Below are 17497 nucleotides of genomic sequence, written 5' to 3' on the forward strand. Positions count from 1 at the left end.
CCCCAGCCTGAAGGTCGAGGGCTTGTTCTGAGTAAACACAGAGCACTGCACAGAAGTTAGGAGCCTGGGGGTCAGGGAAGTCAGTCTTGGAGCAGGGCCCTGAGAGGGACTTATCTCTCAATAACACAGCAGGATGCAGACTGACCCAGCGAGGCCTGGGGAAGGGAGCCCTGGACTGGGAGTGGTAGGCCATCAGAACTGGAAGGGATCGGAGAGGCCAGCGAGTCCACTTTCCTCCCTGGGCAGATGGGGAAACCGAGGCCCAGAGCAGGGAGCTCACTTATCCAGCATCTCAGCAGGAGTCAGCGGCTGACTTCTGGACCAGAGCCCCTTCCTTGTGCTCCATGCTGGGAGCCATAGGCCTTCTCCTGCTCTGCTCGAGACTGTGCTGACTGCCCGGAGCTCCCGGGGCTGACGGTCTACGAGAACGAGCTGGAGCTCACCGTTAGGGCTTGTGTGCCACCAATGGATAAATCAAGTAGTCTCATCCCTCACAGGTCACTCTCCATTTCTTGCTATTTCTGTAAAATATATTTCCTCTCGAAGTTAGAATAAAAGAGAAAGTTCTTTAACAAAATCTAGACAACACAAGGACCCTCAAGGACCTTCTGTTTTATAACTTTTACTAAATTACCCTGACAGGCAGTGTTGCCTTAGGAATAATACATAGCCAGGAAGCACACCAAGGTCTCTTCCAGGACAAACATGTTCTAACAGAGAAGGACTACATGGAGAGATAAAATTATGACTTGGGGGTAAGCAGACCAGGGGCTGAGAACTATAGAGACTAGACAAATCCACTCAGGTTCTTTGTGCTGTTTCTTTTTTTTTCTTTTCTTTTTTTAAAATAGGCTCCATGCCCCCTGCGGAACTTGAACTCACAACCCTGAGATCAAGACTTGAGCTGAGATCGAGAGTCACATGCTTAACCGACTGAGCCACCCGGGCACCCCTGTGCCATTTCTTTTGCTATAAATGAGATGTAATCATCCCGGCTCTTCCTATTCCACGAGAATCAAGTGTGGCAATAAATTAGAAACTGCATTAATGTGTGTTACTACAAGGTAAACACACAGGGGAAATAACCTCTTGCATCCGATTGGTCCTTTCAAAGTACTTTTCCATAAATTGCCTGAAAATACTGAGCGACATGAGCAAGGTCATAGAGAGCCAGTTAGTGGTACAGTCAGAGCAGATGAGAAAAATGATGTTCATTGAGCACCTGGTGACAAGAGCATGCACTTTATTACTCACACCGCCGCCATCACTACTGCTCGAACAGTATTGCTGAGGTGAATTACACATGTGCTGGACATATGTCATGAAAACATTTGCCTCATTTGGCAATAAGCCCACAAGATAGGCATTATTATTATTATCCCCATTTTACAGTAAGAGGTGGAGGCAGGACCTACCCCAGGTCCGACTGGCTCTAAAGCCTGATCTGGAAACCGTTGGGCATGCTTGCCTCTTGCAGTAGGAATTTCACTTACAGCCAGCATTTCATTTAAATCCTCCCACAGGGGTGCCTGGGTGGCTCAGTCAGTTAAGCGTCTGCCTTCAGCTCAGGTCATGATCCCATGATCCCAGGATCCTGGGATGGAGCCCTGCGTCGGGCTCCTCGCTCAGTGGGGAGCCTGCTTCACCCTCTCCTGCTCCCCCTGCTTGTACTTTCTCTCTCTGTGTCAAAAAAATAAATAAAATCTTAAAAAAAAAATCCTCCCACAACCTGTGAGGAACGTACTATGTCATTATGAACTTCTTTTTCTTTTTTGTAACTGATGATAAAACCGATGCTTAGGGAGATCAAGAAGCTTAGGGAATTGTACTGTGAACTCCTATTTACCCTTCAAGACTTATCTCAAACATCCAAAGCCCTTCCTGAACACCCAGGAATGACTACTCCCCATCTTATATACTGCCTCACATCCTTTGTGTTACTTTGCACAGCTTTAATTTATTAATTAGATATTTGTCTCATGACACACTGTGAAATCGCAAATTCCTTGAGGGCAGGTACTGTCTCACTCACGTTCGTGGGCCCTGTCTTTGGTGCAGTGTCCAGCTTCCAGTAGGTTCTTACTGAGATTCTTAGGCTTCGTTCCATAGATAGCAGGGAGCCATTGAAGGATTTGAGAGTGTCGCAAAGAAATGTTTTAAGAAGATCTCTCTGCGAACCATGAGAGACGATGGACTCTGAGAAACAAACTGAGGGTTCTAGAGGGGAGGGGGTGGGGGGATGGGTTAGCCTGGTGATGGGTATTACCCATTATGGGTATTACCCATTACCCAGCCTGGTGATGGGTATTACGTTCTGCATGGAGCACTGGGTGTTATGCACAGACAATGAATCATGCAACACTACATCAAAAACTAATGATGTAATGTATGGTGATTGACATAACAATAAAAAATTTAAAGAAAGAAAGATCTCTCTGGACACGTGCCTCTAGAGGGTGGACTGGATGGAGACGGACTGACAGCCGGTAGACATTTAGGAGACGGTTGCAATGGACTAGGTGAGAGGGATTAGACTGGAACGAAGGCGCAAACGGTGGGAAGCATGGAGGAAATGTTGAGTAGGTCAAGGTTAGACACTTGACAGGAGAAGTGGGTGACTTTGTGTGAGCAGCTAACAGAAGCCAGTGGAGTTGTGTGTACTCAGCGAGACCAAGAGAGAATAAAAGCCAAAGGCAGGTTCTTATTATCTCTTTTTCCAGTGAACAGACGTTGTGAAGTGAGCTTGAAGATAGGGTGTGTGTGACTATGGGATTCCCTCTGTGGTTCTGTTTTCTCAGTACGTCTTTCCGTGACTATGGCTCCGGGGCCCATTTCTAGGCACGAGTCATCACTTCCTCTGATGCCCAACCAAAGGAACTAACTTGTTATATTCCCAGGGAAAAAGGCCCTTCTGGACATACTCAAAGACAGTGCTCTATTATACTGAAGAGATTGGCTAAGTTTGACTATAGGCAATGTTTGCCTTATATCACACTTACTTACATTCACGTTACGTTAAAAACCTAAGCACCCACAAGATGGGACTTCACTGTCATTGAATTAATTTATTTTTTTTAAAGAAGAAAAGACTGAGAGTCTTAAGATATAAATTCTGGTCCCAGTGTGGCCCTGACCACTGAATTGTCCTTCCCTAGGCTTCGGTCATGATGGTCATAGAGTTGAACTGTGATTTCTGAGGTCTTGGATGCACAGAATATCAGGCTAGGGTGTCTTCGGAGACCGTTGGCTTCAACTTCCTGTATTTGAGGGAAGAGGAAGTGGAGTCCCCTCCAGAAATATTCACTTGCCCAAGGTTCATTAGTGGAGAATGACCCCAAGAAACCAGCCCTCCTGACTCCCCAGCCAGCGTCCGTGTTCTGCCCCTCGCCTGCAGTGTTAACCCCCTGTGACCAGTATGCCTCATCTGTGCACTGCAGGGACCCACACACTGCAGCCACGTTCCAAGGAAGCAGATGCTGTCCTGCAGATGTGCACTCGCCTTGAAGACCGAGAACTGCGGGAAATCAGGCTGGAGAGGAATTTTCATAAAACGAGAGCATCCGGACCGCAGCCTTGGGGTCCTGCTCTTCTTCAAGCTACTGAAATACAGAGTCGGCTGTTCCGTTATTGTCAACGTGATGGTCCGGGCTGGGAAGGGCCAGAAAGGGTCCCCGTGAACTCGAGGGTGCTTTAAATCTACTCCTTGGCCTGCCAGGGGAACTCAGTCACAGAGTGAAAAAGCCTCCAAATAGGGGCTACTATCGCATCAAATGGAAATCAGTGATATTTGAAGTTGCTTGGGAAAGGACAGTGGTGGCGTGGTGTGTTTACAGGTTGTCTTTGAATGATATGTCACTAAGGCAACCCCAGCAGATGGTAGGCTCTTACTGGATCGCTTATGGGCCACGGAACTTGGAAAAGTGGATGTTGTAACATATTATTACCAGTTTCTGGCATTATCCTAACTAGGACAATGAGGGTTTGGTGGGGTCATCTGGACAGTTCTGGCAGAAGGAGTAGGATTAGAGTCCAGGAATTTAAGGGACTTAAGGGATCATCTCATGTCACCCCCTCATGGAACAGATGAGAAAACGGGATTCTGGAGAGGGATGATGACTTATCCGGGAATGACATGGCATGCGCCTGCTTTATTCCTACTCTCAATCACAGCCAGGAAAGGCACACATTCTGGGGGCAGAGGAGGGCGGGGGGCACTTAGAAAAAGTGAATGGGTTTCAACTATATGTGGAAGGCTTCTGGGTTCGGGAGTTCAGAGGCCAGAGTACTCGTCCTGTGCCTGAATTCTGAGCTCCCGGCTCCTCTTCTGTCCGGTGGGCACTAAAGCAATACTCAAGCTGTAAATCCTCTAAGGTAGGACCTTCATGGTGACCGAGGAGGATGAGTCTGCTGAATGAGCTTCAGAGCCACCTTTGACCTGCTAGCCACTCTTCTGTTTTCTACATCGAGCCTACCAGAAGATTGTTTGAAGAAAACTGGGAGGAAATGTTTGAAAAGCAATACTAACCACAGCTATGTGGGATTAGATGAGTCTCCGGAGGGTCGCTACAACTTGACATTCTGTGAGTCCATGACTGCAGGAGAGGAACTCGGCCAGGTGCTTGCGGACAGGAGCACAGGGTCTGTCTCTACATGAGCACCCGTGGTCAGCCAACCAAGGGGCAGCGTCCTGAGTAGGGAGGCCTGCTCAGGCCCCATGGCCACTGGAACCTCTGCAGGGAGGCTGATGACGATGCTGGGATGGCATTCTGGAAGGGAGTCAGCACAAGCGGAGAGATACATCTTGCCCTTCTTGCCTAATATGTGAATCCCTTTTCCCAAAGGAATTGGGTGAAGGTGTCTGAAGCAGAGATGCAAGGACTGTAGGGCCCTTCAGGTAGCAGACTGCTTCTTTGCTGTGCCCAGGGGTCATAATCTTATTTGGAGTGAGAGAGTGCTCTAAGATTTTCTTTATTCAGGTGTTAGTGGAAGATCAGGGACTAGCCCAGGCATTTCCTGAATCCCAGGCAAGAATCCAGAACCATGCTATCCTTCCAGGGGACCTACCTCCATCTGCCTGGGCTTTCATGAAGGTGTCTCACTGCTCCTGATAGAAACCATCAATCAGTTTCCAAAATATTCTCTAGCCAGAAAAGCCAAATTTGGATGGAATGTTCACCAGGGTCCTTAATTCAGTGTCAGAAGAGGTCTTCATATGCTATCATCATTGCCCTTGAAAAGTACCTTTTTTTTTTTTTTCCATTACAAAATGCAGCTGATGTCAGCTCCTTAATCTGCCTTGCCAGGAGGTTCAGTTTATTAGGGACAAAGGAATGAGTTAAATCCTCTGTTGTGTGTTTATTATCTCTAGAAGGGAATCCTAACAAGGTCAAGCTTGGCAGCTGTCTGAAGAAGAGGAAAACTTGTGAGAAATGACTGCTTAGTGTATATGAATTGAGAGTCAATTCCTCAGGTGGAGGAAGGGGGTGGATAATGAAAGTAAGTTATTATTACAATTCAAGAAAAAAAAATTCTGTAATGTCCATAGTCTTAAAACCTCAGCTACTAGTAAAAGCAAGTATTTTCACTGAAAAAAAAAATTCTAGATGGGTGACATGTTTGAAAATAGAGAAGAAAGCAGTTAGGAAGTTCACATCTAGCCTTGTTTAAATCTTGGAACTTACTGTCGTATTAAGCCAATGTTTGGTCATTTCCCTTCTGGTTAAGTCCACTTTCTAATCCAAATATTTGAGAATGCCACAGTTTTATGACCAGCATTAGTTGGGGGGATGGGCTGGAGGAGTCAGCTAACCTAATGGTTCCTACCCATAATGCATCTTCTCCTGGAGTCTGGCTCTGGCAGAAGCTAGATTGTATCCTGGAAGACATAACTAACATGTTTGTCAGAAATTTCACTTTATGATGATGAACATGTAGTCTTGAACACAAGTCTCCTTGCTGGATCCTTGTGACTCTGAAAAATTGGCTCCATTTTTAATGAATTCATGGACACTATATGTCAGTCTAGATGGCCAGCCCACATCATCTCCCAGAGCAACCAGCCCACCCCCCCTTCCTCATTCTGTATCCGTCAGTCTTTTTGTGTCCTTACTCTTTTCCATCTTTATGCAATGGCTACTTTGCTAGGCTCATCTCTCTTTGTAAGGGACCAGGTCTTTTGTATCTTTAAATTCTCGCAGTCCTCAGCCCAGCACACTCACAGAAGGGCAGCATCCCACTGAACGGTGGTTCTCAGATTAGATTTTGTCCCTCTGGGGATATGGGCAACTTCTAGAGACATTTTTGGTTGTCACAACTGGTGGGAGAGTGATATTGGTATCTAGTGAGTAGAAGCCAGGGATGCTGCTAAAAATCCTATAATTCTCAAAACAGCTTTCCTCAGCAAAGAATTATCTGGCTCAGAATATCAATAGTGCTGAAGCTAAGAAACTCTGTCAAAGAGCATCAATTTGGGAAAGTTTTTAGTCACAGGAACCTTGTTGTAAATGAGATATTTGATGCAGACCCAACATATAAAATAAGCAATACCCAACATTTAAAATGAGTTTAAGCAGGGTGGGGGTTCATAGTCCCACTTATCGGCCCCCTTTCTCCCCCCAGCAGTATCCTGCGGTATCCTGGGGCTCAGTGGAGAGCAACTTGAGAGCGGTTTGGTGTAGCCAAAAGAGCATGGGATTGAAAGTCAGAAGACATGGGTTTGGAAATTGACCCACTGCTTACTAGCTGTAGCTTCACCTTCTTGGGTGTGTTCCTTTGCCTGTGAAGCAGGACAGTAGTAGTACCTGTCTTATAGGATTGTTTTAAAGATGGAATGAGATTACAAGTATAAAACCACATTGTAAACTCACTACTTTGCTGTTGATCAAACATTCTGGTTAATACAAGGCTAACTCTTACTGAATTACTGACTGCGGAGAACAGAGACCACAATAACACTAAAAATATACAAAGTCTACTCTAGAGTGGTTTGATGAGAACTTTTCCAGAAAGCCAGAGAAAGCTTAGAAAGTAGGTTCTTAGGCCTCCACATCTTTTTGAGCCAGATACAGCCTTAGTCACTTGATCTCTCAGAAGTACTCCAAACTTCCTCAGTCCCACTTTCAAAGAACAGCTTCCCATCCATGGCACTGTTTGTGGGTTCTCTCTAAAGTCCAGGGAACATTGCTTCGATGTTGTAATCATTTCCTGCTCCTCTTCTACATGATTTTTACATCCACGTCTGATGGTGACCCCCCAACCTTGTCCACACCCTTTGCAGAGAAAAATCCAAACTCCTTAGCATCACATTCAAGACCCTTCAGAATCTCACCCTAATCCAACCTTCTGATTTCACCTGCTACTGTCTACTACTACATACCCAACCCTTCCCCAGTGCTTGATCATTACTTAGGGAAGTGGGCAATGCTTTCTAATGCCTCAGCTTTGCACATGATTATGGCTGTGCTTCAGTCTAGTTATGCTTACTCTGGGGTCTCTGCCCTTTTCTTTCTGCTTGTAAAAGTGACCTTGGAGCAGATGTTAGTGGAAACTTTAAGGACTTTGAGAACAGAAAGAAAAAAGGGAGGTTATGTTTGGCTGAGTTATACATTGCCAGCCTCAGTTTCTCTTGTGGTCCTTTCTAGGTTTATCACTCAGCCTGCACCTAGCATACCACCCCCAACCTTCATTCATCATGTTGTAAATTTGTGTGTCTTCCTCACTGGACTGCTACCTTGGGAGGGTAAGCACAGTATCTAATTCATCTAGGCTTCTCTAACTCCTAGCAGATTCTCCACTAGAGAACCTGGCTCAGTTAGGAAAAACCAAGGGTCTCACCTTCACATAGTCATATTCACAAAGGTAGGAGGATTCCAAGTTGAAGTGCATGAAGTAAAGCTTGATCCGAAATCCCTCTGGGACAGTGATATTCCAAGTCACCTCTGAATCACTTGGATAGGAGTCTGGATAGCCAGGTGACTGAATCTGGCCAAACATATTGTTAAGCTCCACGGTATGGGCCGAAGCTTTCAACAAGGAGAGGCACAGAGCATGACAGAGAAGGAGCCACCTGAAAGACATGAATGGACCTACTTACATTCATGGACACAGGTCCTCACCCCTTAACTAAGCAGCTGGGAGACCAAGCTCTTGACATATCTCTGCCATTGACCTGCTGTGCTTACTCTTCCCCACCTGTGGCCTTGCTTATCCAGTCTATTCTACAGGGAGATGGTGACTCCATGATTTCTATGGTTTCTTCGAACTGTGCTCTTCTCAAGATTTAATAAATATTCAAGTCTCCTAGACAGTCCCCTATTTGGGACTCTGATACTTATTATTTTACTGTTGAGAATGTAAATTTCATAATTAGGTAAAAGTTGATGTCCTTTCAAGGACACCTGGGTGGCTCAGTCAGTTAAGCGTCTGTTTTCAGCTCGGGTCATGATCTCAGGGTCCTGGGATCGAGCCCCGCGTCAGGCTCTCTGCTCAGCGGGAGCCTGCTTCTCTCTCTTCCTGCTGCTCCCCCTGCCTGTACCGTCTCTCTCAAATAAATAAATAAAATCTTAAAAAAAAAGTTGATGTCCTTTATTCAACTTGGCTTCATTTAAGAATCAAACTCTTGGTTCAGTTTTGTAAAAAGTAAGTAATAGTGACATGGTAATACTGGGATGAGACTTATACTCAATGATGGGATCTTGCATTACCTTAAACAGATTTAACAAAATCAGTCAAGGTATGCAAAGTTTTGAATTAAGAAAGAATAAGCAAAACAAGTTTTTTCCCCCTCTTGGTAAGTATTCTTATAAAAGGATCAGAAAACTACAATTTATTTCCAGCTGTAGGCATCAGAGATAATGGACTGTTAAAAGAATTGCATAAGGAAGGGGCAAGGAAAACTCAATAAAACTTAATGGAACACACCCAAAGTGGCGCAATAATGAGTCAGAATGTCCAAGGCTATTCAGAACCCTAATGAACAATATGCACCACATTGGACATCTAATAGATTGCTCCCCCTGCAAGACCCAGTGACCTTGAACTCAAACACCCCAAACCTGGCTCATCAACTTCTTCCCTAAGTCCTATTGATTCCGCTTCCTATGTTTTGGAAATCCATCTACTTCTCTCCAGTCTATTAATTTTAACATTCTTATCTGGCCTATTGCTATTGCATCCTAAGTAATCTCCCTGTCCCCCACTTTATACCACTCAGCACTTTTCTGCCGAAGTTGATTTTCTAAAACACACATGTGACCAAGCTGTTTCACTGTGCCTGCAGAAGAAAGCATCTGCTCCCAGGATGGCAGATGAGCCTTTTTTGAACTAGCGCTGATCTGCCTGTCCAGCCTCATCTCAGTGCCAACTATGCCCTGCTGAAAGTATGCCATGCCGGTGCATGCCTTGGTCCCCTTGCACATGGCCTACCTATTCTTCATCTGCTTGCCTTATTTATCCTTCACCATCCAGCTCGAAGCTTCCTAGGCTATGGAGTATCCTGTATACCTCCAGATTCCACAGCTCCCTTGTACGTGCTTCCATTCTGCATGTCTCACACAGCACTGCTTTAAACACAGCCCCTGAAGTTAGATGTATTTGGATTCAAATCCCCATTCTTCTACTTACTGACTGAGAAATCTTGGATAATATCCTCTCTGAGGCCCAGTTTCCTCGTATGTCAAATGGAGATTATAATTTCTAATTATAGGACTCACATGAGCATTAGAGATGATGTATATAAAGGACCTAGTATACAGCCTGGTGTTAATAGATGATGAATGAATAAAATGAATAGATGAATGAATGAATGAATGAATGAATGAACGAAAGTGGTGCCAGAGCCTTATATAGCCTAAGTCCATGCTGGGAAATTAGACCAGCATCCTCAGATTACAGTAGCTCGCCTTTATCCACTGTTTCCTTTCTGTGGTTTCAGTTACCCATGGTCAGCCTTGGTCCAGAAGCAAGATGATCCTCCTTCTGACATATTGTCCGAAGGTCAGTAATAGCCTAATGCTATGTCATAGTGCTTATGTGACTCCCCTCGCTTCATCTCATCACATAGGCATTTTATCATCTCAGTATCATCAGGAGAAGGGTGAGTGCAATACAATTAAGATATTTTGAAAGATAAAATCAACGCACAGAAATCAGTTGCATTCTTATACATTAACAATGAGACAGAGGAAAGAGAAATTAAGGAGTCGATCCCACTTACAATTGCACCCTAAAACCATAATATACCTAGGAATAAACCTAACCAAAGAGGCAAAGGATCTGTACTCAATAAACTATAGAACACTCATGAAAGAAATTGAGGAAGGCACAAAGAAATGGAAAAACATTCCATGCTCATGGATTGGAAGAAAAAATATTGTTAAAATGTCTATGCTACCTAGAGCAATCTCCACATTCAATGTAATCCCTATCAAAATACCACCCACTTTTTTCACAGAACTGTAACAAATAATCCTAAAATTTGTATGGAACCAGAAAAGACCCCGAATAGCCAAAGGAATCTTGAAAAAGAAAACCAAAACTGGTGGCATCACATTTCTGGACCTCAAGCTCTATTACAAAGCTGTCATCATCAAGACAGTATGGTACTGGCACAAAAACAGACACATAGATCAATGAAACAGAATAGAAAACCCAGAGATGGACCCTCAGCTCTATGGTCAACTCATCTTTGACAAAGCAGGAAAGAATATCCAGAGGAAAAAAGACAGTCTCTTCAACAAATGGTGTTGGAAAAATTGGACAGCCACCTGCAGAAGAATGAAACTGGGCCATTTTCTTACACCACACACAAAAATTGACTCAAAATGGATGAAAGACCTAAATGTGAGACAGGAATTCATCAAAATCCTAGAGGACAACGTAGGCAGAAACCTCTCTGACCTCGGCCACAGCAACTTCCTGCTAGACACATCCCCAAAAGCAAGGGAAACAAAGGCAAAAATGAACTATTGGGACTTCATCAAGATAAAAAGCTTTTGCACAGCAAAGGAAACAGTTGATAAAATCAAAAGACAACCGACAGAATGGGAGAAGATAGTTGCAAATGACATATCAGATACAGGGCTAATACCCAAAGTCTATAAAGAACTTATCAAGCTCAACACCCAAAGAACAAATAATCCAATCAAGAAATGGGCAGAAGGGCTGTCTGGGTGGCTCAGTCGGTTAACCAGCTGCCTTTGGCTCAGGTCATGATCCCAGCGTCCTGGGATCAAGTCCCGCATTGGGCTCCTTGCTCAGCAGGGAGCCTGCTTCTCCCTCTGCCTGCAGCTCCTCCTGCTTGTACTCTCGCTCACTCTCTCTCCCACCCCCTCTCTCTCTAGCAAATAAATAAATAAAATCTTAAAAAAAAAAGGAAATGGGCAGAAGACATGAACAGACATTTCTCCAAAGAAGACATCCAAATGGCCAACAGATACATGAAAAAGTACTCAACATCCATCAGCATCAGGGAAATACAAATCAAAACCACAATGAGATACCACCTCACACCAGACAGAATGGCTAAAAATTAACAAGTCAAGAAACGACAGATGTTGGCGAGGATGCAGAAAAAGGAGAACCCTCCTATACTCTTTGTGGGAATGCAAGCTGCAGTCAATCTGGAAAACAGTATGGAGTTTCCTCAGAAAGTTGAAAATAGAGCTACTCTATGACCCAGCAATTGCACCACTGGGTATTTACCCCAAAGATACATATGTAGTGATCTGAAGGGGCACCTGCACCCCAATGTTTATAGCAACAATGTCCACAATAGCCAAACTGTGGAAAGAGCCAAGATGTCCATCGACAGATGAATGGATAAAGAAGATGTGGTATATACATACAATGGGATATTATGTAGCCATCAAAAAGGAAATCTTGCCATTTGCAATGACGTGGAGAGAACTAGAGGGTATTATGCTAAGTGAAATAAGTCAATCAGAGAAAGACAATTATCATGTGATCTCCCTGATATGTGGAATTTAAGAAACAAAACAGAGGATCATAGGGGAAGAGAGGAAAAAATAAAACAAGGCAAAACCAGAGAGGGAGACAAACCATAAGAGACTCTTAATCATAGGAAACAAACTGAGGGTTGCTGGAGGGGAGGAGGGGTGGAGGGATGGGTTAACTGGGTGATGGACCTTAAGGAGGGCATGTGATGTAATGAGCACTGGGTATTATATTAGACTGATGAATCACAGGCCTGTACCTCTGAAACCAATAGCACATTATATGTTAATTAATCGTATTTAAATTTAAAAATGTTTTAAAAAAAGATATTCTGAGAGAGATTCCATTCACATAATTTTATTGCAGTATATTGTTACCGTTGTTCCATTTTATTATGAGTTACTATTGTTAATCTCTTACTGTGCCTAATTAATAAATTAAACTTGATCATAGGTATGTATGTATAGGAAATACATTGTGTCTATAGGGCTCCTTGCTATCTGTGGTTTCAGGGGTCCTCTGAGGGTCTTGGAACCTATCCTCCCTGGGTAAGCAGGGACTACTGTAATGGTTACGCTTCGCTAATCAGAAAGTTGTTTCTCCCTAACTCTCCCTCCCCAGCACACAGATGCTTATATGTATAAATATGCATACACATGAATTTTTTAATATGTAACACAACAAGATAACTGTAAACATAAATTATCTAGCTGTCTCATATGGTATTTACATGAAAGGTAAATAGGTAAGTGCAAAAAGGCCTAGAAGGAAATCACCAGTGTATTAACAGTGGTTATTTCTCAAGTGGGAGTATGAATGTTTTAAGTTTAATTTTTGTGTATATGTGATGTTCATATCTGTCAAGAAGGACCTTGTACTGTTTTTTAATAAAAAGAAAATAATAAAGTCATTTAAATTTTTTTCCAACGTCCCTACAATAGTAACATGTGAGGTTTCAACTGAGGAAACAAAATGTTTTAATCCAATTGCCAGGGTCAATATTTTTTTAAAACCAATCTTGGAGGGAGGGCCTCCAAGGCAGAGAGAAGGGAAAGCATAGGTCCAAGCTCTCCAGTGAACTCTCAGGAAAGCAGAGTCTAGAAACCTGATCTTTCAGGGCCCAGACAGCCCTAATTTTGAGCGAGGAAAGGTACAGATGTTACCAGGGCTGGGAGTTCTGGCTCAGTTCTGCCTGGGGAGGGGAGAGCCCTAGCCTTGGGTCAGAAGAGCTAGTTTCAAGTCCAGCCTTTGACTTTATTTATCTGACCCAACTTGGGGAAGCCACGTAAGGTCTCAGTGTCCTCGTCCAGTAAGAGGTGATAATAATGACTCCCCATGCGGCTGCTATCAGAGTAAGGAGGATTGGAAAGTGCTTTGTTAACCGCCCAGCCCTCAGCAAACTTTAGCTATAATTACTCCATCATGCTGCTTCCCGAAAAGCAGAGGTTAGCAAAGAACTTTGGCTCCCAAGCTGGACTTCACTGCAACATCGACACCCAGATTATGCAAGTCTGAAAGGTCAACTTTCTCCGTGCCTGCTTTTTCCAGACCACATGGAGAAGACTCTGAGCCCCTAATGCTGGTCCTATCCATGGCTGGCAGCCGACAGCCCCCATTCAGCCCCAAAGGCCCACATGTGGTAGGTAACGGGCCAGTGTGGGAAGAAACTTTCTGTTCTATTTTGTGTATATCGCCAAACAGTTTCAAACATATGAAACAAATATCTCCTTGCCCATAACGGGCCTGAGCATATGCTTGCTTGCTTTAGGAGCTGCCAATCGAAGAATGTAAGTGGCGGCTTTTGTTTCCCACCACACTTTCTGGATGTTTCTTGCTTCCTATACACCAGGCCCCGGCTGTGAATTCCTGACACCTGCTACCTATTCTCAAGCTAATCAAAACGTTTCACTACATTTGCTTGACATGTCAACTGATATATAAACCTGGGATTGGATAGGCCCCCTGCAGGAGCAGGCTCTGGGGAGTGCACAAAATGCCCCTGTGTGTCAATGATTGTGGAAGAAGTAGCACCTTATACCCTCTTCCTTGCCTCTCCTCACTTCAACCTACACGACACCAAGACTGTTTGTGAGGAGAAGAGTTGAAAGCCACTGTGTAGATCCCTTGGACAAGGCCCTTATTTGACAGATGATGAAAAGGATACCCCAAGTGGTGACATGTCATGCCCAACACCATATGGTGAATTAGCTTCAACAGAAGAAGAGAATAACAAAAGCTAACAGAGGGAGCTGCTGGGTCCATGCCCATATCATGTCTAGGCATTTGGCCAAAGCAATTAATCCTGTGAAAAATAATTTAAAAACTCATGGCTTTATGTAGAAATTTTTTAAAAAAAGATACTAATAACAAAGCCCCTCTCCAACAAATTCTAGTTTAATTGGTCTGGAGTGAGGTCCAATCATTGGCACTTTTGAAAGCATCACAGATGATCCTAATGTACGGCTAGAATTGAGAGCTATCGGTATAGGATAATACACTTGGTTGAGAGTCTGGTGGAATGCAGTAGAAAAAATCCTGGACTCGGAGTCCAAAGAGTCAAGTTTGAGTCAGAGCCTTTTCAAGATCATCCATGTGGCTTTGGGCAAGTTGCTTAACTGCTTTTATCCTCACTTCTCCATAAATCTTTACTTCATCTAAAATCTAAAGACCCAATGAGAGAGGCCTATAAAAGTGCTTTACAAACTCTGAAGCGCTGTGTCCCTATGAGGGAGACCCTTTGGAGACTTCTAGTGGAGCACATCTCCACTGATCCATTGCTGGTCAGCTGAATTCTATTCAGCTAATATTTATTGAATGCCTGACAGGAAACAGACATTATGCTAGGCACCAGGCATACTAAGGTGAACAAGACATAGATCCTTGGGGCGCCTGGGTGGCTCAGTCGTTAGGCGTCTGCCTTCGGCTCAGGTCATGATCCCAGGGTCCTGGGATCGAGCCCCGCATCCGGCTCCCTGCTCCGCAGGAAGCCTGCTTCTCCCTCGCCCACTCCCCCTGCTTGTGTTCCCTCTCTCGCTGTCTCTCTCTCCCTGTCAAATAAATAAATAAAATCTTAAAAAAAAGAGAGAGAGACATAGATCCTATACTTAAGGAGCATTCAGTCTTGGAAAAGGAGATAGACATTTGAATAGCAAAATATTATGAAGATGAAGAGAGACGTAGCTCCCAAGAACAGGGATAGCACAAAGGAGAGGATGCTCATTCTGGGGATGTTGGCCAGGCAAGAGGAGATGAAGTCTGAGCTGTGGCTTGAACAATGGGGGCCTTTAGGTGGAAAATAAGGGGGGACGGCTGTTCTGTGCAAATATACAGAGCTGTTAATCAGTCTGTATATTGGTATGGCTGGGGCATGGGGTGGTAGGGTAGGAATCTGCTCTCCACAGATCAGTTGAATTGTCACTCCATGTAGATGGACATAAATCCTATCTCTTTCAGGAGAAAGGAAAATGAAGTTAGATGGCAGGCTTAATATTACAATGGATTTTAAAAGAACAGATCAAATTAACCTTAGAGACTTGATTATTTCTCTGAACCACAGGTAATATGAGCTCAAAGAGTTAACACAGTCCAAAGCCCCCCATTGGCCCCAGACCCAGAAAAGTTGCTAGGTGACTTTGCAGAAGAGAAACAAATAGAAACCTTTTCCAATTGAGGAGAAAATCAGTGAGAAAAGAGGTGCTGAGGGACTCAACACATCTGCAGGGTGTTTTTCTTTTACCTTCCTTTCTTTGGGTATTGTTAACAGCATTAACACTTATAAACAGTCAAAATAATTATAGTGGTTGCGTTTTGAGACTTGCAGAGGAACACTTAGAAGGAATGCCTGGTAAGAAGGATCAAGTAGCTCTAAGTATAGGCTGAGGAATAGGAAATGTTGAGGAGTTTAAAAACAATTAGAATTGAAAGTCCTGGATTTAGAACACCAGAGGGTCCTTTTTTTTTTTTTTTTTTAATTTGTGGTATCCCTTTAAGAGCCATTCGGTACAATTCATAGCCTGATTCATGCCACCAGCTGCCTCTGATTTCAGTGAGAAATGCAGAAATTTATAGGGAACTGTAAAATGGGGACAGGTTTTTCGTTTTCTAAATTGAGGTTTTAACTGGCAAACTTCTGAAGGTTTAAGAAACCGCAGAGCTGAGCTGTGGGAAGCTGGCTTCTTTTCCGGTCAGAAGAAATAAACACACAAACACATACCTAACTCACAAAGTGTTGGAAGAGATAAACGAATGCTCTTTGCAGAGGAGGAAAACAAAAAATCAGCCTTGTGGGCAACAGGAGGAAAGTCACATTCGCCAGCAGACAGCCCCCTATGCTGGTAGAGGGAGAAACTGAGCCTGGGCAGCGTGGAGGAGGATTTGCACAAAGTCTCCCACTTCGAGCTGCGTGTCTCCGCAGTCCCAGGGCAGCGCCCAGCCCACATCTCCCTTCTCAAAGCCCCAGGGATTGATGAGAACCCCCTGCAACAGCCACAGGACACGCAGGTGAGTCTGCCTGGAGACCAGGGCAAACCTCCCCGGGCTACTTGACACCTGCTTCCCGAAAGGGCCCCCCCCCATGTCCACTCCTGCCCTGGCACTCACCTCATTTTCCTGCCTGGGGTGCTCCTGGCTGCCTGGCTTCGGTCCCCTCGGCCTGACTTTCCTGTGAGCTTGTCCCCGGTGTGGTGTCAGCGATGCCTTATCTTTGTTCTGAGGTCCCTGTGTGTCTCTGGAATTGGCTGGCATTCTTCATTCAGGTCACGCCTTCCCCTGCCTGCAACAGATCCTCTCTCCCCCTCTCTCCCTCTGCCTCTTCCTCTCTCTCTCTCTCCCTCCCTCCCTCCCTCTCTCTCTCCCTCTCTCTCTCCTCTGACTCGCTTTTACACACACTCATAGGAACCTGACAGAACAGAATCTGTCTTCTTCCTGAAAAGATCTCCAGTTCCTTCCTTTATCCTGTGTGGCTGGCTCCAGCTCTTGAGAGAAAACTGAGAGGCTCAAAAAGGTATTTGTATCTGTGTGTGTGTGTGTGTGTGTGTGTGTGTGTGTGTGAGCGAGAGAGAGAGAGAGAGAGAGAGAATGTGTTTGTGTATGTGTGTGTGAATGTGTATGAGTAAGTGTGTGAATGTGTATGAGTGAGTTTGTGTGAATGTGAGTGAATGTGTATGAGTGAGTGTGTGAGTGAAGGTGTGTGTGACTGTACTGAGTGTGTGTGTGTGTGTGTGTGTGTGTGTGTGTGTGTGGAGGGTGGAGAGGGACAAAGTCTAATCTCTCTTTAGTCTCCCTTGCCAGATGGCTATAGTTTTCTGCTCTTCTTCAGGACACTGGCAAAAAGACACCAGTGAAGCAGAAACAACCAACTAAGAAGGCAATTCTAACATCTATACTAGGAAAGAAAAAAGGTCCAAATCCCAAAGTCTCAGTCAGCCTGCAAACAGCGACAGATTTTCCTGTGAACAGAGCCGTTGGCCAGGAATGTGAGGGAGCCCCAAGTCCTGCAGTTGCCTAGTGGTTCTTCTTTGCTTAAAAGCAATACTTGTTCTGTTTA

General features: G+C 44.4%; 1 protein-coding gene and 1 long non-coding RNA gene across 12 annotated transcripts in view; one reads left to right on the top strand and one right to left on the bottom strand.

Moving 5' to 3' along the window:
- MASP1 (mannan binding lectin serine peptidase 1) overlaps window positions 1–16766 on the bottom strand; it is a 62243-nt gene extending 45477 nt beyond the window's left edge. For 5 of the 6 annotated variants that reach the window (XR_003518104.2, XR_003518105.2, XM_027584468.2 and 2 more), the window contains exons 1-2: window positions 16552–16684; window positions 7834–8065 (exon numbers count right to left, since the gene is read on the bottom strand). Coding sequence is in view for 4 of the 6 variants with exons in the window: in XM_027584468.2 (XP_027440269.2) it covers window positions 7834–8065; window positions 16552–16556 (237 nt within the window). In the remaining 2 variants the exon portion in view is untranslated. Of the gene's footprint in view, window positions 1–7833; window positions 8066–16551 lie in introns of all 6 variants that reach the window. The other variant, XM_027584466.2, reaches the window with a different exon arrangement.
- LOC113917041 overlaps window positions 15911–17497 on the top strand; it is a 43930-nt gene continuing 42343 nt past the window's right edge. For 2 of the 6 annotated variants that reach the window (XR_003518111.2, XR_003518110.2), the window contains exon 1: window positions 16811–16954. This is a non-coding gene — a long non-coding RNA (uncharacterized LOC113917041). Of the gene's footprint in view, window positions 16453–16798; window positions 16955–17497 lie in introns of those variants that run through there. The other 4 variants (XR_003518108.2, XR_004820146.1, XR_003518106.2 and 1 more) reach the window with 4 other exon arrangements.

This window comes from Zalophus californianus, chromosome 1 (genome assembly GCF_009762305.2).
Source record: "Zalophus californianus isolate mZalCal1 chromosome 1, mZalCal1.pri.v2, whole genome shotgun sequence".
NCBI lineage: Eukaryota > Metazoa > Chordata > Mammalia > Carnivora > Otariidae > Zalophus > Zalophus californianus.